Source organism: Puma concolor, chromosome D1 (genome assembly GCF_028749965.1).
Source record: "Puma concolor isolate L17-30 chromosome D1, mPumCon1.1.hap2, whole genome shotgun sequence".
Classification (NCBI taxonomy): Eukaryota; Metazoa; Chordata; class Mammalia; order Carnivora; family Felidae; genus Puma; species Puma concolor.
This window is the reverse complement of record NC_141676.1, coordinates 94,420,563-94,445,616: the sequence shown is the minus strand read 5'-3', so window position 1 is coordinate 94,445,616 and position 25,054 is coordinate 94,420,563. Positions and strand designations below refer to the sequence as shown.

The following is a 25,054-nucleotide window of genomic DNA, read 5'->3' as shown; positions in this document are numbered from 1 at the left end:
AGGGACAGACGACGCAGGGCCAAGAGCTCAGAGAGCATTGAACTGGCATAGCTTGTGGCTGCTGCCTCCCTCCCGCCCACCCCATGCCTGCAGGGGCAGCTGGGAGAAGTTTGGGTTTGGTGCGGATTAGCCAGAGAGCAGCAGCAGGACCCATGTTGTCTAAGCATGCTGACCCAGGTGTAGTTAAGAACAGGAGCCTGATTTAACTCCAGCGCACAGTCGAGAACTAATACATCCCAGCTGCTGGGGAAGGTGATAGATGTGGGGCTGCAGCTCCTAGGCACTCGGCCCCCCGGAAGCCACCATTGAGCAGCCTTTGGAGGCAGGAACAGAGGCTCCAGCTCCCCGTCTAGAGCCTCAGAGTAGAAGCCCTGTGTGCGGACTGTCCCAAGGCTCTCCTCTCTGAGGAGCCACCAGAACTTCGCCATTGAATATATAGTTTTAGCAAAGGAATACGTTGCCCTGAGGAAGCCACACATCTATTTGTAATCCCAAGCAAGGTCCAGGAAAGAAGTGTCTGACAGGAAGTGTCAGTGTCCATGGTAAAGTGACCAAGCCGAAGTCTGGGGTCCTTATGGCCTTAGCTAGTCCACTGGGGAGTGGGAGTAGTCAGGGCAGAGATGGAATGGATGGGATGGAGGAGGTGAATGAGACCCCCAGGACAAAGACCTCTGACTCACGGGGAAAGGCACTTCTCTCCAGACAGAGCTAGACTTTCATGTCAGTTGGCTTTGGGAGGTGGGGGGGGGGGGGTCCCTTCTCCACACTCTCTGGGGGCTTCTGGAAGTGACTCCCACATAGGAATGTCTTCAGTGTGAGTCTTCTGCTGGGGAACTTGCTCTGATCCTCCTACTGTCTTCCCTTTGTGCTGTCAAGAGGCTGAGCCCAGCTCCTCAGGGGACGCCCCGCTCCACTGCCCTCCTAAAGCTCATTATCCTAGAGAACCAACTGTTCTTTGACACTCAATGTCCTCAGGAAAGACAGGCCTAATAGGAACATGGGTCAGGCACACAGGGGAGTCACTTCCAAAATTGGGCTCTCTGGAAAGGGACTCCCCACTTCCTCCTATTCCTTTAGGTCTCATCCCATTACTTCTGGACCTGGTATGACTTGTTTCCTCAAGGCCTGGACAGATGAGCACATCTCTCTATCACCTCCTTGGAAACCCAGTTTCTTCTACAGGCAAAAATGGACAGTCTCTGATACGAAGTCCCCAAAATGAAAAAGGAAGCGAGAAGCAGAGCCCTTCCTCTGAGACCCACGCAGTCGTTTTAATAATGTTCCCGTTGTGCTAAGGGCTAGCAATACTGAGCATAATCTATTCAAATGCACAGGAGAATCTCACTTTGGAAAATTAGGAATCTGCATTAAAAAATTCCCAAGCCCCGGACCTTCTTTATAATAAATTAGAATTTTTTTTTCAAGGCAAGTTCTTAACTTGGCAATTTCATTTTTGAAGTTTGGGGAATAAAGTTATTAAAAATGAGGGAGGTTTTTTTTTTCTTCCCATTTCAGGAGAGAACCATTAATGGTTATGGCCCCATGCTATCTGGGCACAAGCCAAGTGGTATGATGGCCAAGCAGCTTCTGGCCCCGTAGTTCCGTCTCAGTCCATCCTGGGGAAGCTGTGATTACTTGTAAGGATGTCACTCTGTGTTTATTGTGCACTAAATGCAGACCATAAGTTTGAAAGATGCAAAACCAACAACCCACTGAAACCCTTCCTGTGGCCTGCTTCCTCCTTCTGGTGGCTTCTGCTTAACTTCTGTTAGAGCCGCAGCGCCCTCTATTGTCTAGCTACAGTACTTCGATTCCAGCGTCATGTCACTGAGTCCTTGATCCTCACTTTATGCCGAGAGGTAGGGGCAAGTCACTGGGGACTGTGGATTTCTACAATGATTGTTTAATGAAAACATTGTCTCCAGGGAGACGTGGCTATGAGCTAGGTGTGTGGTCCCCCTGTTCGGTACATGCTGTTAATTCCGACATCACTCTTTTTCCCTCTTCTGCATCTCTGCAACAGCCAGCCTGGCCATCTGTCACCTGGACTTTCCCAACCCCCTCCTCCTGCTGCCCCAACCCACTGCCACCCCACACCCCAATCTTAATGGAACTCTAAAAGTTGTGTTCTCTACTCTTCTCCCCTCCCAGCAAGTCTCCCCCACCCCCTCCCAACCCCCGAATCTTCAAGGTAACACAATCACCTTCTCATTCCTTCTGGGCATATACCCTTCATTCACGTATTCTGTCTTCACCTCTGAACATCATTCAAGTTCTTCTACTTCCTGTAACACTCCACACGCAATGTCCACACCAAGCAAAATTCTCCCTTCTGCAGTTCCATCGGCAAATTCAGGAAACCATTCGGATTTAACCGTGAAAGGAGTAGCTTCCCTCCCTCACCTTACTCACACACACCAACCCCTGCTATCAGCAACCCCCCCCCCACTCTTCCTCAAACACAGACACATACCTACCGTTCCACAAATATCTTTGCCCTTGGCTTATAGGCAAGACAAATATTTTATCTGGTCTATTTGTGTATGTATTCAATGTTTAGTATTCCTCTGTCTGCATGTCCCCGGCGTGTCAGGCTACATGAGCATTTGACCAGAAAGCAGACATCCTGGCAGGTCCCAGTCTGTCCCACTAGGCGCAGCCCCCTGTGGATGTGGGCACTCAGTTACCACTTTAGGAACAAACTGGTACGTAGGTAACATGACTTGATGATGGGTGATATTAAAAATGTTTTGGCCATTCACCCGGGATTAGTGACCAGAGGGAGGCAAGGCAGGCCAAGTCAGAACTTTTCGATCAGGACCAGTATGGGAAGCTCATTTCAGAAGGAAGTCAAGCATGTGCTTGGGACCCTTTGGCATAAGCTGCGTTCCTCCATCCCCTTCCATCCTCCTGCCGTCCCCGGAGTGAGGAGACTGGTGCTCAGGCCCCAAAAGACTGTGCGTGGAGATCTGGGGTCAGAAAGATGCTGTCTCACCTTTCCTTCAAGAGGAAGGCTAAGGCCAGGCCAGGCAAGACCCGCCTCTCTTGCCCCCCCCCCCCCCCAGGTACCTTCTTTCCCTCCCTCTCAGAGCACCGTTCCTACTGTTCCTACTCCGGGCAGAGCTAGGGGAGCTGACATCCTGGGGAAGCTGGATGGGCTTTGATCAGTCATTAGGATCCCCATGTTGGTTTCATTAGCTGGAGGCAGAGGGGGTGGCTGGGGCCCCTGGCTGTGAATGGCCCCCATCCAGGCCATGCAGCTGTGACGGGCAGCGCGAGTTCAGATGTTTTCACACTTTCCATTCCTCTCATCTCTTTAAGGGCTGGAGCCCCCTGCCTTGCAGGGCCCTCTGCTCAGCTGCCTGTGAAACACATTCACTTTGCAGCAATAGAGTTAATTCAGCAGCTTTGAAAGTCCCCCTAAGCCTTTTCTGTGGTTGTGATTGACGGCTCCCTCTGCCCCTGGGGGCAACACCCCAGGGACCATATGGGTGACCTGCCTTCCCTTGCTTTGACTCATCAAAATGGACTCTTCTCTTTCTTTTTTATTTTTTACTGGGTCTTTCTTCTCTTTGTGCACAGTGACCTCTCTCCCTGGCCTGCTTGGGCCACCCATGTTTTTAAACCGGACATGTCCCCAAACTCCAACTCACTCAAGACCTTCATTCCTCATTGTGGAAAAGGCAAAGCAGCCTACAGGTCTGACCAGGCGGGCCTTTGTGTCCCCGACTTAGGAGATGGTAAGCATGCAATAGGACTTCTAAGCTTGTGAAGAAATGCTCCACTGGTCTTGTGTAGGTTTTTTATTTGATGAACTTATACCTCAATTCTGACATTTACCAAAAGCACAGAGATTTGATTGTCTATCATCTCACCTCCAAGCAGGAGATGAGTGCCCCAGACAGCTACAAAAATAGTTAATGGCCCAAGTACACAAAGCTTAAAATAAATCAGGGAACAGGTGATCAAAGTCCGCAGCGGACCTGAGGAGCACTTGAACTTACTTTGCCTCCCTTTCCTGTGTGATTTTCTAGGAGCTGGGGTGTCTACATTGCCTAGAGAGAGGGGGATGGGTGAGCAAGGCCCCAGGGGTGCTTACTGTCCCTGGAGTTTGTGGTCTGGAGAAGTGGGATGACTCCACGTGGCAGAAATTCAGGAATCCTAGGCCTTGGCCCAGCTGCACTGCTGGTGAATTACACACATTTAGGCCAGTCATTTCAGTAAGATGTCTTTCATCCACACATCCATTCAATAAATACTGAGAGCTTCCTGTGATCTTGCAGAACTTGTGCTAAATACTGGAGATACGAAATGAATAGTTCCTGCCCTAATGGAGCTTATAGTCCATTTTGGCCCTTGGTTTCGGCATCGGTAAAATGGGAATAACTGTGCCCTCCCTGCCTCACAGGATTGTTGAAAGTGTGGGCATGAAAAGCAGAGTGCTCTTTCCCGGCCTCTTTTCCTCCATGACCCTGACATTGATTTTCACTCATTCTCTTCTGTACATCTTCAGTAGCCAAGATTGCATTGAACTTTAATTCCTTTTTATTAGGAATATGATAGGAATATCAAATATTTGTTTCTAGCTGTAAACACACCCCCTTGCACACAAATGCACACACACACACACACACACACACACACACACAGGCACATACCTAGCACACAGAGGCACACACACACTGAGATTCTGATATACCCACTAACTATACTGGAAATCACTGGTTTGGGACTGTCATATAGGTGAGGGTTCTCCAGAGATGGATGGCAAGGGTGGGGAGCAGACAGTTGCCAGGAAAGTGCCCAAGTGCCCTTTCAGATTTAAGTTCACAGCCTTCCTCCTATTAGCCACATGTCAGAAACACCCCAGAAGTGCAGACAGGGCCAGTGAACATTTTACAAGACTCGTTTTATAAACCACTGCCTACAAACCCTTTTAAAACTAATGAATTAACTAAGACCCCTCATTTTACACCACAGAGGCAATTTTTCTGTGGTTTGTTCTATTCAGTCGGCCCTGGGATCAGAATGTAGGTGACCTAGGCCTGCTGTTCCAGGAGCCCCTTCAAGTTAAATTGGTCTGGCCTGGGTCTGCTTTCAGATCGTCCCCCCCCTTCTCCCCGCCTCCCCCAGTTCTGACTGGGTCAGGGGACGTTTAGAGGAGCCCTTGCCAACCCTGAACCTTTTAACACCTCCCTCGCACTCATTCTCTCGCTCAGTCTGTCATTCAGTCGTTTAACAAACACACTGGGAGCCTACTGGGAGCCAGTCATGGTAATGGGAGCTAGGAAACCAGTCCACTCAGGAAGACAGACCATTAAGGGCCCCCAAGTGTTACAGGCGTTAAGGTTCAAAGCATACACAGATGAGCCGAGTGTCCAGGCTACCTAGGTCCGGAGGCTGTGGAGTACTGGAAAGGCTTCTGGGGAGACTTAATGCTCCAGCTGAGTCCTGAAAGAGGGGTAGGTTTACATATAGTTGGGAGGGAGGGAGGGAGGCCAGGGAAACGTGGACATTTCCTGCTGAGGCAGCTGGGAGAGCAAAGGCATGAGGATGTAAATCATCGGGCATGTTCAGGCAACCCTACATGGTAGGGTCTGATCAGGGTACAGCGTAAGGGAAGGGGGCTGTACTGGAGACAAGACAAGGGTCAGCGAGCATGCCCGGGCCTGGAGTACCCTGTGGGCTGTGCCCTTCCCACAAAAACATCATTTTTTGGCCTTGCCCCCTGCTGCTTCCCACCTATTGGGGCCAAATCCGATGTTTACCAAATAGCTTCAAGCCCTGACCTCCTCCCAGGTCCTTGGACTCTCTCCTGGTTGTGAGGGAACCAGATCCTGCCCTGCCAGCTTGCCCGGGCACCGCAGAGCGTGCCAGCTCCCGGGCAAGCCCAGCCCAGCCCAGCCCTGCTGGCGCCCCAGCGGCCCCTAGTGGGCCAGGCGCGTGCAGCCCCCCGGCTCACCACAGCACAGTGCTTCTGTGGCCTGGTGGGGAAGGTACTGGGAATGGGCAACTCCCACCTTGCCCGGGTCAGGTGGAAGGCTCAGAAGAGGGGCTTTCCTCTTTGGAGGGGTGTTCCTGCTGAGTCACGCTGAGAAGGTGCAGGCCTAGGTTGTCCAGGGTTGGAACAAAGGACTCTGTGAGAGATTCCTGGGTGTCGGAGACACAAAGAGCACGTGGGGGGAAAGGGCATATGTAGGGTGACATGGGAAGCGTGGGTGCTGAGGTGTCCAGGGCAGGATATGGGCAGGGAGTGGAGTTTGGATTCAGAGAGAAGACTAGCAAAAAGGAATCATAAACATGCTTGGAAACCAAGGTTTACTGAGTGTCCACCATGTGCATTTCACCCTCACGTATGGCTTCCCTGTAGCCCTGGGAAATGAGATTATTAGCTCCATTTGTCCCTGATGGAGAAACCGAGGCTCAGAGAAACTGAGTCAGTCACCCAAGGTGACATAGCTGATATGTCTCCTTCCACAACACCATGGCCCCCTCTCCCTGCGCCTGAACCCAAGCCTGCCCCACTCCCCCGGGTGCTTACAAGAGAGCAGCTTCCTTCTACAGGGTCAGGACCCCCTCCCCCTCCAGGTAGCCCGTGGTACAGAAGCAACAGAGGCCAACTCTGAGGGTGGGCTGCAGATTGTGGATTATATTAATGATAACTACCATACGCTATTAAGTGCCAGCTGCTTTGCACACATTATCTCATTTAATTCTAACAACACTGCACCTTAGGTATTATTACTCTCATTTTATAGATGAGGGCCCTGGAACAGAAAGGTTGAGTAACTCGCCCAAGTCACACAGGCAGAGAGTCAAGTACAAAGTAAATGCTCATGCCAGTACATCACACCATGTCCCATGATCTCCAGCCCTGGGTGGGATGCCTGCTGCTCCCAAACAATATGCAGGCACGAACTGTGACTTCTCTTTTGTGGCCTGAGGCATTCAGTGTCAAGAAAGTAAACCTGCAGCTAAAAAGGTATAATTTGATGAGAAGCCTATCTACTCCACACCAGTCATGCCTGCCTTCAATAGATATTTTGGATACTCTCGCTGTCAAACACTGAGGCTACAATTGTAAACCGAGAAGACATAGCCCATGCCCTGCAGGGTCCTACTGTCTAGTTGATGACAGAGGCAAATAAGCACAGGCGGCTAAATCGTGTGCTCGGGGCCTTGGGAACACAGGGCAGATGGGCCTGACTGTCGCCAGGGCTCAGCTAGCGTCCACTGAAGGAGGCAGCAAACCTCATGACAGTGGTGACTAGTGGGAGAGGTAGGAAGCGTCACCACCGGTTCACAGATGAGGAAACTGAGGCCCTGAAAGGTAAAGTTACGTGTGCAAGGTTGGCCAGTGGTGGGTGGCAAAGGTGGGATTCAGTGCTGCTTGATGCCAGTGTCTCCTGTGGGGTGCTGGAAGGACTCCGGTGTCGTCCCTCGTCCTGAGTCCCCCTCCCCACCTCCCAGGAGCAAAAGAGAGAAGCCCTGAATGGAAGCTGGCAGCTGGCAGTGATGGAAGGCTTGTAGCCCGTGGGATCAGGCTTCTCCATCTCTAGGTCACTGTGACCTAGGTCACAGGTCCTTCCTCTGCAGCCTCCCAGGAACGTGAACTCAATAGCACTGAGCCACCTTCAATTCATGAACCACCCATACCTTCCTGCTTGGGCTCCACACAGAAGGACTGTTTCTGGGATGACCCATGACTAGTGTTTGGGGAATGAGTTGTGTGTGGGAGGCCTCTTGGGTGTTGTGGAGAAGCTGGACCGCAATGGGGACAAGTAGCTGCATGGGAGACCCACCAGCATGGCTGAGAGGTGACACTTCAGCCCATTTTTGGCTCCCTTCCTTTCTGTCCCCTTTGTCACTTGATAGGGAAGCAGGGGGGTCTGCCCATTCTCCTCTTCAAAGAAAAAAAGCTCTTAGTTCTTGCCCTAACAGTTCGTGTAAACTGTGATTTCTAGCAATTTCTTCACCTCTGTGGGCTTCAATTTCCTCATGGAAAATGAGAATGACACTAACTTATTGCACAGGATGACGGTTGGACATGAAAGCCTATAGAGATATTTTATTAGCTCATTAGAACATAAGTGCCACTCTCCTCCTACAGTTGGGAAAGGGTGGTGCTTAGCAGAAATGAAAGCATGGATGGGCGTTCCAGTGTCCGTGAGGGCAACGGGAGCAGGTAGGGGAGAGGAGCTTCTCAAGTCGTCAGCACCTCTCAAATCACACCATGGAGCATCTCCTACTCATTTTCATGGTCAGACTAGATGGTCAGAGAAGCTGACAGGTTTGCCTGCACATTTTGCCTTCCCATATACACGGTTTGCAAATGTCAACTCATCCCAGTCCATTTTCGGATGGGGGCGGGCTCGTGAACTTTCATCTCAAGGTGTTTCAGACCAAGAATCTGGGCCCTTCCGCTCCAAGCTTAAGGCAGGGCCAGTTCTGGCTGAATGATGGAGAGAGGTCCAGTGGTTTTAGCTTTTATGGAAGGAAAGAGCATGGAGTGGTGGCCTCAGGGTGTTTGCCCCAAGAAAAGCACTCTGAGGTGAACCCTAGAACCCTGTGTGGGCTCTCACAGCACCCCATCTCTTGCTGCCCCCCTTTCCTGGCCATTAGTCATTGCCCTGTTCTCTTGATTACTCCTCACAGCCTGTGTGGTATTATCCCTTTTTTTAAAAACATTTTTCTAAAGCTTATTTCTTTATTTTGAGAGAGACAGAGACAGTGCAAGTGAGGGAGGGGCAGAGAGAGGGAGAGAGAGAATTCCAAGCAGGCTCCACACTGTGAGTGCAGAGTGGGCTTGAACTCACGAAACTGTGAGATCATGATGTGAGCTGAAACCAAGAGTCAGGCCCTTGACTGAGGGAGCCACCCCGGCGTCCCTCCCTTGCTTTTTACATATAGGAAAACCAAGAGTCAAAGAGGTCAGGAAACTTGCCCCCCAACGTGTAGCTAATCATTGACAGAGGAGCTTCAAACCCAGGCTCTCAGATTCCCTGCTCCTTCTACTCACTGAGACCTTTCTGATCTTCGAGAAAACTCTCAAGATATTGTTCAACTTTGCCTCTCCTTCTCTGTGCTCAGTTCTCCTTGTCGAAAAGGGACTGTCCTTGTGTCTGGGCAATGCCATACCCACACCCTGTTTGCCACCAAGGCAGAAGTTCCAGAGTTCTCTGAAGCCTCCTTGTAGAAAGGTTCAGAGTCTGGAGTGGCCGGTCCTGGAACCAGCTGTAAACATGCCAAGTGGCCACGTGGAGTGTGTATCACTAGTTTTTTTACATGCCAGACAGAGGAGAACCGAACAAAGTTACTTGGAGAGAATGCCTGACACTAGGTGTCCTAGTAAATAGCTGACAGCCAGTTCGGGGAGGGGCCCTGACTTGTAGCATTTGCCAATTTCCATGGTGTAAATGCTCAACCAGGCCACTTTCGAGCCACCGATGTGATATCAACCAGCTTGCAAAAGTCCAGAAGATTTAACAGTTGGCTTTCACCAGCCAGAACCAGGGAGCTCCAGCATGTCATGTCACTTAACGACCCTGCCCTACCCCTGCTCCCTCCAGCCTCTCCCCTGCTCCTGCTCTGGGCGTGCTACCCAGGAACCTCCCAGAACCTCCACGGTGGCACCCCCTCCTCCAGGCCCTGAGGCAGCTGCTGGGGGGCTGCTCCTTTGGAGCTCCAGTTCTTGGGAAATGGAAGTCTCTGGATAGAAAAGGGGATCTATTTGGAGGTAAACACTCATTCTCCAAACCTGGAGAAATGCAGTTTGCTGACTTGGCCCCCAGGAGCTAAATAAATCTGAATTATTGTCCCGCTCAGAGTAGATCTGTTCTCTTCTGCCCCCACCCCGCAACCCTCCCTGAGCCCCAGGAACTGCCTCTCAACTGGGGCCTCCTGGGATGCCAGCAAGTGACTGCCTTTGATTTATTCTCATTCTCTGCTTCCCTCCGTAACCCAGCAGTCTTGCCTAGAAAGGGGAGGTGAGAAGAAAAGGAGTATCTCCCCTCATCCCTCTCTCTCTCTCTCAGCTCATCTTCATGGAGGTCCTCTGTGGATTCCTTCAAGGACACGAGGAAATGCACCCTTAGTGGGCAAGGAAGAGCCATACCAGCCTTCCCTACACTTCACCCCTAAACAAGCTCCGTGGACATAGCTGTGCCTTGCTTTAGAAAAGAAGCTCATTTTGGAAATCGGGTGTTTAATGACAACAACCACCCCGCCATCTTGGGAGCCCTTCAGAGTTTCCCAAGCACTCCCACATTCTGTACACCATCTCGTCTGAGCCTCTCGTCAGCCCCATGCAGCCGGTGGTGATTGGTAGAGTTCCCCGATGTGTCTGAGCCTGTCAGGGTGGGGACTTCAGAGGCCACCCAGCTGGAGCCTCCAGTCCCCTCCACAGGGGACCAGCTGATCAGTCTCCACTTGGCCGCTGGCTGCCGCAGTGGAAACTCACGCCTCCTGGATGCAGCCCATTCCGGCCTCAAAATGCTCAGGGGCTTGGAAACGTATTACTTGGGTTGAGCCCAAATCTGTCTCTGTGTGATACAGATTGAATGCATTGTTTTGTCGTTTGACCCTTTGGGAGCACGCAGAGCAAAGCTGATGTAATCGCATCCCTTGTTCCGATATTCAAAGGGTGCTCTCGTGTCTCATCTCCCCTGTCCCTCAAATCTTCCTTACATATCCCAGATTCAAATATTCCTCCCACGACACAGTGCAGAATGCCTCCACCAGCCTGATCTATCCTCTGAGTGCATTCTCCTCCACTGGTTTCAGCAGAGACGAATGAGACTAGAGGCTTTATGTGAGTCATGCTTCTGTTAATGCATCCTCAGATAGCGTCAGGTTAGGTTGCTTGTCTTGGTTTTTTTGACAGACACATTACACTTTGGATGTATGAGCCTTCTGTCAACTCAAACACTGCTGTTAAACCGTGTCTCTCCTGTTCTGCACTTATATTATTGATTTTTTTTTTTTTTTGGCTCAAGTGTTAAAAGTGTTACATTCCAACTTAGTAGATGCAAATTAATCTCATTAGACTTAGCCTGTGGCCAAAATCTGTAAAGATCTTTTGGATCTCAGTCTCATGTCACCTATAAATTTGCTGAGCATTTCTTCAGACACCCTCTAAATCACTGATAAAAATATTGAAGAAGAGGGCTAAGGAGAAAGCAGGTGGCACTATCCTAGAAGCCTTCCTCAAGCGGACATCTATCCTTTAAATGTCATCCTCTGGGTATAGCTTACTAATCCACACAGTTGTCCACCGGTCACAGCTCTCAGTGTCTTCCTCAAGGGTGTCATGGTGTCATGGGAGGTGCCTTGCTGAGGTCATTGACATGTCTGTATGTTTTCCTTACCTGCCAGCATAGTCATTATGTTAAATCCAGAAACTGAGTTCCATGAGAACAGGCACTCATCCTCGGGACCTCAGTGCCTACCTAGCACGGTGCCCAGTACGTTGCCAACAACTCAGGAAATATTTGAAGAAATGACTGCTTACATTAGTGGATGAAAGAAATTGGCCCAGATCAAAGTGAAGATTAGCCGTGTTTAGTTTTTCTGATTCCACCTTCTTTCTCTATTTTGAAAACTGGAACATTTGTTTCTACTTTCATCCTTATAGCACCTCTTTAATACTTATGGATCCTAGGGGCGCCTGGGTGGCTCAGTTAAGCATCTGACTTTGGCTCAGGTCATGATCCTGCGGTTCGTGGGTTCAAGCCCACTTCTGAGCTGTCAGCACAGAGCCTGGAGCCTGCTTCAGATTCTGTGTCTCCCTCTCTCTCTCTGCCCCTCCCTGATTCATGCTCTGTTTGTCTCTCTCTCAAAAATAAATAAACATTAAAAAAAAAAAAAACCCTAATAATGCTATGTGAACTTAAAAAAAAATACTTATGGATCCTAAAATGACATCAAATGGCTTACTGATGAGAAAATAAGAGTTCAGGAAAAACAACGGATTTGCCCAAGGTCAAAGGCTAATAATGGGAGACAGCAGGATTCAAGCCATTGTCTGCTGGCTTAAAGGTATCAGGATGCTGTGTCTAGCCTCTGATGCTGAGTTTGGGTGAGTCCCCCCAGTTCAGCCAACAATGAGAAGGGTGTTTCTTCCTAACAAAAAATGATGGGGAGCCAGTACAATAAAGCAGATATGTGTCTTTTAAGACATGAAAGATCTCATTCACCACCTGTCATTCATTAATTCATTGATTCAACAAATATTTATTGAGTATCTACCAGTGCCAGGCTATGCTGGGCCCTAGAAGTACAACTGCTAATCAAGCCCTCTTTGAGCTTAAGTTAGTTGGGAGTGGAAGAGAAAATCACTAAGCAAGTAGATATATAGTATCTGATCATAGAAAGGCCTATGGAATGAAGCAGAGTAGGGGCATAGGAAGGGACAGAGGGGCTCTATTTCACTCTGAAGACGTGACATCCAAGCAGAGATCTTGAGAAAATGAGACAGCAAAAGCAAATGTCTTGGGGATAGCAACAGCATTAGCAACGATGTGCCTGTGTTGACGGGAGAACTATACTTTTTCTTCCAAAAAGCAGGGACCTAGATCATATGATGAGTATTCCAGCTATAAAACATCTAATTCTTTTAAGATGTAGTCATTCATTCATTCATTCATTCATTCATTTTCTCAACAAAGGCTAAGCACATACTCTGTGTCATTGGATGCTATGGATGAAGGTGTAAACAAGGCTTCAGTGGGGAAGTCAGACAAGTGTATCAGGCCCAACAACACTGGTGCTATGGACAGGCTGGCAGAAAAGAATAGTTGAGGCATGTCACCATTCATGACATTTTAGGGATCCATTTGACTAGAGAGAATATATTATAAAAGCATTAAACTCTGTAAGGGTGGTTATCAAAAAAATGTAAGCCATCTCATAGTTCCTTAAAATTTTATATAGAAAGCCCAACATATAACATTAAAAGGAGTCGCTCTGATTGGCACAAAATTTGGGGCCTGGGGATACCTTCAAAAACATTACATAGGACGAAAATCACGGCCCTAAATATTTGTTACGGCTGAGAACAAAGATCTGTCCAGTGTCCACTAAAACCTGCTTATCTCCAAACACCCAGGTAGACCAAATTTGGGGACCCATTCAATGATCAATCAAAGCCATTAAAACAGTTACTCCTGCCTTGGGTTAAACGGAGTAAACTTCCACCCAAATGAGAACTGATTCAGCTATTTTTTCTTTCCTGCTCTTCAAAGTCATGAAATCAACTTACTACTGCTCAGTCCAGCCCAAATGACTCATAAGCACAATTTAAAGGGTTCATCATTTTGGCTTTTTCTGCTTCTTGGCAGAGGTCACCACCCTAATTTGCATTAAGAAGAATCAGTCGTCTCTTCTAAAGAGTGCCGGTGCACCACCTGGTTTGTAGGCTCCTAAATTATTCTCTAAAATGTTCTCACCTAGGGAATGCTTCCTTCTCACTGTGGCACGCAAACAAATGGATGCTGGTTGCACACCCACCGTTCCCTTGCCCACCTTCTCTTGTTCACACACACGCCACAGGCCGGGGCGGGCCTCCCAATTCCAGCTGGGGAACCGGCTGTCCTGGCCATACTAACCTGTCCCCTTCCCTTTTTTCTCTCTGCAGATGACAGCGACTGCTCAGGCACCCTCTAAGACCCAGGCTGTCCACATCTCCGCACCCTCAGCTGCTGCCAGCACGCCTGTGCCCAGTGCCCCCATTGACCCCCAGGCCCAGCTGGAGGCTGACAAGCGAGCTGTGTACAGGTAGGAGACACTTCAGCTGTGTTGAAAGCCCCTGCCCCAGTCAGCCTCCGGCCCAGCTCAGCCCTGGGAGAGGAGAATGCAGGCCAGTGGGTGGGTGCATAAAGACAATGCCCAACAGCTGCTCTCACCGTCTTCTCTCTCAAATCCATCTGGACATCCCTCAGCTGGCCCATGTGGATTGACGCTAGCTTCCTGGGATCGTCTGGTGAGGGCCAAGAGGGCCCGGGCAGCATCTTCCTGGAGGATCCTTTTCTCATCCCAGCTGGGGATTGAGCCCTCTTGAGCATCAGAAACCCTCCGCTCAGCAAACTGCCACCTTGAGAGGCTCTCCTCGCGTGTCCGCCATTGTGCCTTCACTCCAGCAAGCCCAGGGGACATCTGCTGGTCCCGTCTAGGACTTGGCATTACACAAACTTTAATATGCCTGAAAATCACTGGGAGAGCTTATTAAAACCCGTATTTCTGGGCTCCATGCTCAGAAATGCTGAATCAGTAGGTCAAGCTATAGGAAGAGGAATATGAATTTTTAAAAAGCATTCCAGGTAGATCTAATGCAGCAGGTCCTCTTTTGATCCATGATTGTCTTTGTTTCGTAGCAAGAGGCGTGGTGTGTGGCTGTGTATGTTCTGGCACCCTCCTTCCAGAGGGGGAGTGTGCTGAGAGCCGGCAGCTGAGAGCAGGGCCAGGCCCTGAGTGTTGCGGAGGCTGGGAGGGGCCCAGGGCCTGTCTGGTTTGTCCATGTGGTTGAGAAGATGCAGTCCTCTGAGAGCCGCCCTGGCAGGGATGTTAGTCATTGTCTTTCTGTGGGGCGCCCACACGGCTAGAAAAGACGCCCAAGTCAGCACTCAATATGGAGGTGACACCCTAGCGCACGCTCACTTGTGTGAGCACATACATTCACGTGTATCAGCAAACGTGTCTTACCTGTGTCTGGACACACACCGCAGCAGGTGCCAGTATCGTCACATGGGGAACGATCCAGCCAAGATGAATGGGAAGAAGATTGATTCCTTCCTCACTCCTCCCCACGGTGACAATGCTTTTATGGTAATGGTGGTAATTATTGCTGTTATTATCATTACCACTGGCATTATTTTTAGTTACTCAGATGAGCCGAGTGCCTCTAATGCCAACACAGAGTCCAGAGCAGTGAGCCCTGATCCATAGGTCCCGCCACGAGGGTCTTTCCCAGCCTTGCTGGAAGAATAAATCACCATGCCTGTGCCCCGCTCTGCCCAGTGCACTGGCCAGGCCCTGCTGCCTGCCGGGAAAGAACTCTGCTTTGGACCCCAAAGAACTCCCACATCTGGTCACGGTACCTGTCAGAGAGACTGGACACTCCTGTCCTCCTGTCTCTCCTTCCTTCACACTCTTGTATTGAACCCTTACTATTAACATGTGGAGGCGCTGAGCTGGACTCCCAGCGAAAGAGGGTAAACTATCAAAGCAAACGCATCTCTGTTCCCCATCTCTCCAGGAACAGATAGATAGGCAGATGAGAAACCAACACAGTGTGGTCAGAGCTTTAACAGAGAAGGCTTTACCGAGGAGACAATATTTGAGCTTGATCTTAAAGGCTGGTGAGAGAGTCCACCAGGAGAAATGGGCTGGAGTAGAGCCTTCCAGACAGAGCAGAGCCTCTGTGCTCCCAGAATGGCCAGTGGCCAGAGCATCTGGGTGTGGGGAGATGAGGCTTCACAACCACCTGGAAATTAAACTGCAAGGTAGGCTTGTGCTTTTGTGGCGAACATGAGAAGGGAGAGTACCATGGCGTCTGAAAACCACCTGATGGTCTGATGGCTTGGGGGTTAGAGCCATCATACTCCATGTAGATCATTGCTACCCATAGTATGGCCCAGGGGCTAACAGCACTGTATCCCCTGGGAGTTCTTGAGAGACGCAGACTCTTGGTCCCACTCACACCACGTGATCTGTGTGCATCATCCTGGGCACCTTCACAGACAGGGGACCTGTGGTGAGATCATAGTCTAGAAAGACCCCTGGTTCGTGATACAACAGGAAGTTTCTGGACACCCAGGCTTGAGTCCCAGCTCCTTTTGTGTACTAATCTCTGTGAGCTTGAGTTTCATGACAGAAGCTAACCAGTAGGTTAAGATTGTTGAGACAGCTCATGTAAGCACCTGGTGCTGTGGCCCTTCCCAAGATCTCAGGCTCATTTCCCACCCAGGCCAACCTGCAGGAGATGTGGGTCACCTCTCCCGTGGGAGCTGTTCATCATGATGTCACTTGAAACATAAAAGCCCAGACAGTCCTCCAACCCACGCTTCTTCCTGCTCACCTTCACACCTGAGCTTTACCTTCTCCCACTGGGCTGAGCCCTCAGCAGCCCTCAGCCTTTGCCCAAATTGTCTCTGCAGCTGTCTGACCGTGAAGAAGGAATCCCAGGTTGGTTGCCACCAATTGCCCAGACAAACATGGCCACCCAGCATCTCAGGACAACCAAGAGAGCTGACACCAGCACCTTTGCCCGGCTTTTCTCCGCAGTCCCTCCTGCCCAGGGGCCCGGGGTTTTCTCCCACAACCACACCTCTCCCATTAACACCAGCTGTTCTCTCTACAGCCATTGCAGGATGACCGGGGAGGGAGCTCAGCCTCCTGAAGGGTCGGGTAATTTTAATTAGATTTGCCTGCCTTGGGGCAGCCTGGCTGCTCCAAAGCACATCAGGGAGTCAGCATTTTATGTCAATAAATGTAACAAGACTTTTCAATTCAGATTAGTGCCCAGTGCCGACTTCTGGGAGACCCCACTGTGGCCCCTCCCAGAACCACAGATGAAGGAAGGGTGGAGGGAGCCCCTTTCTGACCAGGCCCCTGCAGGGTGGCAGGGGGACAGTGTGACAAAAAGGAGGGGTGTGCCTGTGAGCCCTTGGAGCGTCCAATGCCCCTGAGGTTCTATTTGTGTATAAGGACGTGTTAATGAAATGTATTGGTTCCTTCTGATGTGGAAAGTGTGTGTGTGTGTGTGTGTGTGTGTGTGTGTGTGTGTGTGTGTGTGCGTGTAGTGGGGGAGAGGGGAGGCAGTCTGTCTTTAATTGGATCATACCAGAGCATCATCTGGGCTAATCAGCAAGGCAACCAGGAGCTCCCGCTCAGATTAATGATTGCAGTCTAATCCGAGCAGATCCCATGATTGGATGCACATCGCGGGTAATTGTGTTTGTGGCCCAAGAGCAGTGCTGAGAGGGGTCTGAGGAGGGGAGGCCCTGTGCAGTGAGGACCACCGCAGGTTTGGACCTAGCTCAGTTCTCCCCTTCCCTAGTCCCCCACCTCAGCCCTGGGACTTACCCCCAAGACGTTCAAACTTAGCTTGGACCGCCCCACTCCACCCCTCCATGAGGATGGACAGTGTTAGGTGCTGTCCAGAACCTGGTGGTTAGATGGCCAGGCGTGCAGGGATAGGGCCAGGAGGGTGGGGTTAATCCAGCTTTCATTCTCCCTCCTCCCCTCCAGTCTCCTTCGTTCCCCCTTTGAAGTGAGTGGGTTCCCATGGAAACCATGATGTCCTGGGGAGCAAGCAGAGTGGCAGAGAGCTAGGCCTGGCCAGGTGCGAGGTGGGGAGGAGGTCGGCTTTGCTGAGAAAGCTCTGCTAAGGCTAAGGCATTGGTTCTCTTCCACAATGCTGAAAAGCTCTCCAAGAACTGGAGAAGGGGCCCGCCCAGTGCAGAAGTTACCTGCTATTGATAGGAAATGCCAGGCTGCAGGCTTGAGCAGTGAGGAAGTGGCAGGGGCAGGGTGCTTTGCTTCTGCACTTAAAATGCTGGAGAATCGAGATGCCATGCAGGTGGAGAGGGTGGCTGACTGCTACCCACCCCCCCCCCACACCCCGTATTTCTCCTCTGTGGCATGGCTCACAATTAAGTTGATTTCATCAACAGTATTTCTGTTTCCCCCACTAGATGGTTAACTCCATGAGGGCAGGGTCTATGTCTGTTTTATTCATCGACCTATCCCTGGCGCCCCATACCATACCTTAGAGTCAGCAGCTTGGACAGAGTGTGTACTAGAGCTTGTTGAATGGATTGATTAACTCAGGCGAGGCAGCACCTCATAAATACACCACAGTTCTAGGCTGGTGTGCTGGCTATCGGGGGCAAGGCGATACAGAGCCCTGGTTCGTAGCATTTGCTGAATTCCACTGTGTAAATGCTCCCACCAGGGCCCACTTCAAACTACCAACACGATACCACTGACCAGAGTTGCAAAGAGGGGCTCCCATCTGGCTCTTGCCTGCCTCAAGTACAACCCCCATACAGGTAGGCAAGTTACAGGCCCACAGTCTCTGATTTTAAACAGGTCGATACATCTTATAACCAATTCTTTGGAATGGTTTTATTTTTATTCATACCTTTAGCCACGAGCCCACACTTCTCTGTTGTCCTCATGGGCCTGTGTGGTCTACTCCTGGGTTCTAAATTTGAAATGTTCTCTCTTAATGAATTAACTACTTCACACAGTGCCCAGCACGAAGTAGGTGTTTGCAATTGTGATTTTTCACCGTTAACCCTGAGGCAGTGAATTTTCTCCTTCCTAGTTTCTACCCAGCACCGTCTCTTCCCATCTGCTTGAGCAAAGCCCTTTCTTCACCCCCACACTCCCGTCTTCTCCAAGTGGATTCCGGGCCCTTCCTGGTTTACCCGTTAACAAAAATTCCTTCCTGGAAGCTTCAGAAACCCTGCATCAAACCAGGCTTCACCTCCTCTGCAGTGTCCCAGCTTCGAGAATCTTGACCTTGCCCTGTGGTGCTTCCAGGTCTTCAGGACAGCTCCATCCCCCTCCTTAACCACAGACTCAGAACTTCTAACCCTTGCGTGACTACCCCCCGAGCAGCTCATGCTGGACTCCATCTCTAGTTCAGTAAGAGCAATACACATTTCTAAAGCCCTGTCTGTGCTCCACTTCTTCCAGCCTCCTCCAGACCGGGTCCCTCTAGAATGCACACTCACTTGGGGAAGGATCGGAACAGGGCAGTGGCAGCGTTCGGATCGCTCTATTGTAAGAGACCATCCTTGTAAAGGTCACTGAGGCTCCGGGCTTGGTCCTGGCAGCCCTGGAGTTAGAGGTGTAAATGCAGGAGAATGGCCATGCTGGGCCGTGCCACGAACCCTAGAAATAGAGTTGGTGATCACTAGCTTTGTCACCTTGGGTGAGTTAATCTCTCCGAGCCTCTGTTTTCTCAACTGTAAAAAAGAAAATAGTAATAGCTAGACTAAAATTAGAGAATACGGGATAATACCTGACACACAGATCAGTGTTTGCTGCGTGGGTTGGGGATGGGGTGAGATTGTTTGAAGCAAGAGGGGCCAGCATGTGTCCCCATGGCGTGTTCAGGATGGGAAGCCGTCTGGTGCATTCAGCGGGGTGGAATTCGGGGTTAGGAAATGGGCCTTTACATTTAGATCACCTGCGTTTACATTCTGGCACCGCCCTAGGCACTAAGCCTTTCTGGGCCTCGATTTCCTCATCTGTAAAACGGTATTATCTCTTCATCGGGGTTGTTGTGAGGAATCCATGAGAGAATGCACATTACGTATTTAGTAAAGAATCCCACATTTGGGGAGTTCTCTGTAGATGTTAGCGGCTGTCAGATGTTTGGGGAAACGCAAGCAGGGGTTGGTCAGGCCAGAAGATGCTAGAAATGCTGAGAGGCGAGGCAGCCAGAGGCAGGACTGGAAAGGACCCCCCAGTCAAGAGGTGTCTATGTTGCAATTCAGTTATATGTGTAGTGAGCTCTGCTATGTGTCAAGCGTCGTGTTAAGTTCCAAGAGGGGTTTTGAATAAAGAAGAACCAGTCCAGGGAGTAGGAGAAAGATAGACATAGAGAGCGGCTCTAATAGAAACTTGGCACATAGTATGGACTCAAAAAGTATTTGTGGAATTGACTGCGAGCCTTCTGACCACAGTGCAGTGTGGGAGAGTTGCACTGCTTTTCCCCAGGGAGGTGAAACCCAGGGGGAATGATAAATGGGGTGGGAGGGACCCCCGAGGGTTGGGGGCTGGACAGAGGGGCTGGGTCCTCTTGTGACTGTCCTCCTTAGCAGCTGCCTGGCCAAGAAGGACCCTGGGAACTGGCACGTCCTGATGAAGTGTTTTTGAGGGAAGGCTTCCACCTTGTGACCAAAGGGTGTCCTGGCTCCAGTGAGTTGACCCTGGGGCTTAACCCTATGCCTTCCCTGGCACTGTGCTTGGTCATTTCTGGAATGTGCTGGGCGAGGTGGCCTGAGAAAGATGTGGGAGAAGTTCAGCCATTCCAAGGAGAAAAGTCAGGACCAGATGCTTCAGGCTAGGGCTTCTAGACTAGATGCCGGGAGCAGATGTTCCTGGCTGCATTCTGGGCTGGGCTCTCTGGGCTGGGGGCTCCAGCCGACTCCCTGCTCTTGGAAGCAGTTGGATTCACTGGCATCAGAGATAACATTTCAGTTGTTGACTATAGTCAGGGGAATGATCCTGTTGGAGCCATAATCTGAAAGTAAAACCATGCTCAGTTCTCCCCGGGCACCGGGCAAAGCCTGTTCTCGGCCCCTCCTGCCGGCATCTGGAGGGCCCCCAGCCCACGCACGGCCTCTGCACATGCTGCTGGCAGGCACGGGGGCTGCAGCTGTCTGGTCCAGGGAGCAGGTGTGCCGTGTTGAGAGGCAGTGTGGATCCTGCTGCTTCCATAGCTCACCGGCCTGGCCCAGGCACAGCCGAAAAGTCCAGGTACCCCACCAAGATAAGGCACGCTGATAAGATATGAAGAGCCTGGAACCCACCGACTTTTATCCTCACAAGGTTGTGTTAGGATTAAAGGAGATAACCAATGCTAACAGCCGACAGTGCTTGCCATGTAGAAGGCTCACGGTGAACGGTGGCTGCATTTGTGAGTAGTTACTGTGATACGTACTAGACTGGATCTGTCCCTCGTTTAAGGGGGAAGATAGCCAGCAATTGGGCCTCCTGCTGCTGTGAACCAGCTGGAGTGGAATAGGAGGAGGGCCGGCAGGCTGGGGCTTTGAGGGCTCACGTGGCCAGGGGCTTCTCACCAGGGCTGGACTGAGCCGGTTCTGCCCTTCTTTTAAATTTTTAAAAAACGTCGGGGCGCCTGGGTGGCTCTGTTGGTTGAGCGTCCGACTTCGGATCAGGTCACAAGCTCATGGTTTGTGAGTTCGAGCCCCGCGTCCGGCTCTGTGCTGTCAGCTCGGAGCCTGGAGCCTGCTAAGGATTCTGTGTCTCCCTCTCTCTGCCCCTCCCCCACTTGTGCTCTGTCTCTCTCTGTCTCTCAAAAATAAATAAATGTAAAAAAAACATTTAAAATTTTTTTTTAATGTTTATTTATTTATTTTGAGAGAGAACGTGAGTAAGCAGGGGCGAGGAGCAGAGGGAGAGGGAGAAAGAGAATCCCAAGCAGACTCTGTGCGGAGCATGGAGCTCGATCCCAAGAACCATGAGATTGTGACCCGAGCTGAAGTCAAGAGTAGGATGCTCAAGTGACTGAGCCACCCAGGCACCCCTTGCCTTTCTTTTAACCATGACGCCACTCTCAGATTTTCTCAAGCTCTAGTCCATTTCGTGGTCAGGTGGAGAGAACATAAGACTAAGCCTTCAGTCTCAATTCTTACTCTACCATTGGGCAAATCATTTAACCTCTTTAGATAAGCTTGTCCTACCTCACACGGTAGGCATCAGATGAGAAACTGAAAGAGCTGTAAAAATGTGGAAGCCCTCTCCAAACACACAGAAGTATTATTATCATGAGAGAAGATTCTTTTGGAAACTCCTTTGATAAGATGGAGATTCTCTTGTGCTGCAGTGATCTTGATGCTCGAAGGGTAAACATGGCAGGTCAGTTCTGTGACCCCAAGGACACATATGACTCAAGGACAGAAGAGAAAAAGAGAGAAAGGGGGGAGGAGGAAGTGATTCCGATAATGGTTCAAAAATAACAGATGGGGGGGGCGCAAAATTTGGAGTTTGGATTTCCAGATTTAAATCTCAACTCAGCCACTTACTAGCTTAATATCATTACTTCACCACAGTTTGCTAATTGATGCAATGGGAATAAGAATATTGAGCATTTGAATGCAATAAGTACATGGAAACACTTTGTAACTTACAGAGGGCCACAAAGTGTGTGTGGGTGTGTGTTTAGTCATCGCCAGTGACCAAGGCAGAATGGACAGAGCGCCTTCCCCACAACACGCCTTCCCTTAGACTTTGTATGCTTGCTGGAGATCAATCTCTGGTGACTTGGACAGAAACTCTGACTGCTTCTCACTAGCTAACCTTGGGCAAGACACTTCCCTTTTCTGTGCCTGAGTCACCTCTCCGTAAAACGAAAGGGTTGAACATGGGATCCCCACAGATCTCAACTTTTAGGTGGTTTGTATTCCTGCCCTTGCAGACTAGCCTTTACAATCACTTTGTTGAGATTTCACATTTGTTATTATTATTATTATTATTTTTATTTTTATTTTTAATGTGCCAGAAGGCAGGGGTGTGGGAGGTGGTGTCACAAAGGGATGGGGACGTAGTCGACTGTGGCCTGACCTGGGCCCCACCCTTGCCAAGAATGGACCTATCCGCCCACCTGGGGGAGGAGAGCCGGTTGGAGCCCAGGAGCCCTAGCAGATGCGATTCCAATTTAGCAACAAGAAGAAGTCCTCTCCAAGGCAACCCAGGCGAACACACCACCCACTAGGCAGGACTAAAAATACACCCGCATGGTTTCAACGTCACACCTGAAGTAAAAATATATCCAACCAGGAGCTGCTGGCTCGTTCTCCCCCACCCCACTCTGCTCTCTCCATCTGGTGCCTTCGAGGGGAGGAGAAATGGAGGGCTGGGCGAGCTCTTCCTTCACACTAACCCCCCCCCCTCCAGGACCCCGCCAGCCCCCACCCCACACACACCCAGCAGAGCCCAAGGAAGGCAGGTCCTTTTGTAGCCATTGTAGCTAGAAGCTGCCAGATGGCAACGTTTTATCTGAGTCTTGCTATAGAGATGAATTCTGAGCCCAAAAGAACCTTAGGATTGTGTCTTAGAACCTTCCTTCCCATAGTTCCTCTGTTCCCATTCATTAATTCACCAGATATTTATTGATCCTCTGTTGTGTGCCAGGCACTGTGCATGACCCTTGGGAATTCAAAAAGAGATCAGATGAGTTCGTGGACCAGAGCAGTTCACCACATAGTGAGGAAGACAGATCTGTGCACAAACAACTATAGTTAGTAGAATTTAATGAGTGTCATAAGGGAAATAAAAATAAATTCTTACTGGCAGTGCTTTTTTGGTTAAAAAAAAAAAAAGAAGAGGTTCTGAGTTCTGATAAATTGTACGTTGCCTCTCCTCCTCCTCTTTCTGTGCCTATTTGAATTGGCACGTGGGCTTGTTTTCCCTGCCAAATGAGTCAGTGGATATGGGAATAGAAATTTATTGGAGCCGATGGTGTCGATGTTGCTCTGAATAAAAAAGGTGCCCACACACCTTTCCAGGGAAGTGGAACAAGCATTAATTGATAGCTTACTAAGTGCCAGACGCTCTGCGTGTTTCTTCATTTAATCCTTACCATAACCTGCGTGGTAGGTGATGCTATCCCTGTTTTATAAAGGAGGAAACTGGGGTTCAGAAAAATTCAGTAACCTGCCCCCAAAGGCACACCCACCGTCCCACTCTGAAATCTGTGCTTATCTCACACCACGGAGCTTCTCACCCTAAAGTGTGAGTGAGGTCAAGATACAAACCCCAAAACATTTCCCAGGATGGTTCAGAGGAAGCAATGGTTTTTCTCACTGGCAAGACCCGCCAGGAAGCCGTGGTACAGTGGGTGGTATCTTGAGATGGATTCTGAAGATTATTAGAAGGACAGGCAGAGACCCAGGAACCCAGTTGAGGTGATAGGAACAGCAGGAACAAAGGCTAGTGCTAGAAGTCCAGTTTCCCTGAGTCTGTGAAGGCGGTGAGTGAAAAGACAAGGGGGCCAGAGTGCACCTGCTGTCTGTCCAACAGCACATTCTCTGCTCAGTCTGTTGAGAAAAAATACAGAAGTCTGAGGCCACACCCTGATGTACCTGGAACGTTCACCTGAGGACGTGAACTTTATTTCATTAGCCTCCGAGAGAAATTTCACTAGAGCGAAACAACACGAATACTTGTAATGGGCTTCTGCTCTGAATAGATGCCCAAGAAAAAGACAGGGGGCTGTCCTGGAAAGTGACTCCAGGGTATTGTCTATGATTCTGTGATTCTTGTGACCTCTGACCTAGGGCACTAGAAATAAAGGATCAAAATGCCAGTGCCTGGGTGGACTTTCCAGGGGTCGAGTCTTTGGTAATTCAAGACCTGCCCTGTGTTTATGGGTGGAGACTAGGTGGGATAGCTGGAGAGTCAGCCTGGTCACTGCTGTTCCCACCTTACCCCACCTCACTGGCCAGTAGACTAATATCGTCTGCAGCAGTCAGACCCTGACCAGGCCTCTTGTCCCACTGGCTCATCACTGAAAATCCCCACCAGAAATTTTGCTCTCCTGCCAATCATTCCATCCTCTGAACCGTCCATCCCTCATCCCATTCAGGCCTTGGAGGCTCTGACCTCTGTTCCCATTGGAAGACGTAGCCAGGGCTCGGGGAGGGGGGTGAGAGCCAACATTGAGCCTCCTCTGTCCATCTTCCCCCTAGCTGAATGAGTCTGGACTGTGAGGTGAGGTGCAGGACAGGCCTAGGGGCTCCAAGGTCAGTGACAGGGAGAGGAGGTGGATAGCCAGGCAGGCTGCCACACACTTGACTGGACCCATAATTGAGGTCTGCAGTCCTGGCCAAGGTCACAAGGGAAGGGATGGCTGAGAGGCTCAGAAGTGACAGAGTGGCATGACTGTGAATCACAAGGTTTATCACCCAGAAAGAGAACTCAACACTAACGTGCCTCCCTGCGTGTGACCATCCTCACCCCCCTTTCCCCCCCACCCCAGTCTGCAGTGCTCTGTTTCCATCTACATATCTATTCTCTGTCTCTTTCTCTTGTGTTCTTTGCATGTTACTTTCCCTGAAGCTCTATATTTTTACATTCCTTCTAACTGTTTCCTGCCTCTGCTTCTGTATTTCTGGTCCTCTAAGCAGAAAGAAATGTTAAAAAGTTGTGTGTGTTTGTTTGTTTGTTTGTTTGTTTTCCAAAAACCTAGGTTGTCCAAGGAGGGGAAGGAAGAGAAACAGAAAAGGGTCCAACTGTCTTTTCTTGAATGCTTTTAACAAGCTTCAGCCTTATAGGGGAACTTGAAGTTAAGTACAAGTAT

The 25,054-nt window shown here is 50.1% G+C and overlaps 1 protein-coding gene across 8 annotated transcripts in view; it reads left to right on the top strand.

Moving 5' to 3' along the window:
* Positions 1-25,054, top strand: part of PKNOX2 (PBX/knotted 1 homeobox 2) — a 280,787-nt gene that overhangs the window by 203,763 nt on the left and 51,970 nt on the right. For all 8 annotated transcript variants that reach the window (XM_086678763.1, XM_086678761.1, XM_086678762.1 and 5 more), the window contains one exon: positions 13,634-13,773. In XM_086678763.1, coding sequence (XP_086534889.1) covers positions 13,634-13,773 — 140 coding nt within the window. The remainder of the gene's footprint in view (positions 1-13,633; positions 13,774-25,054) is intronic.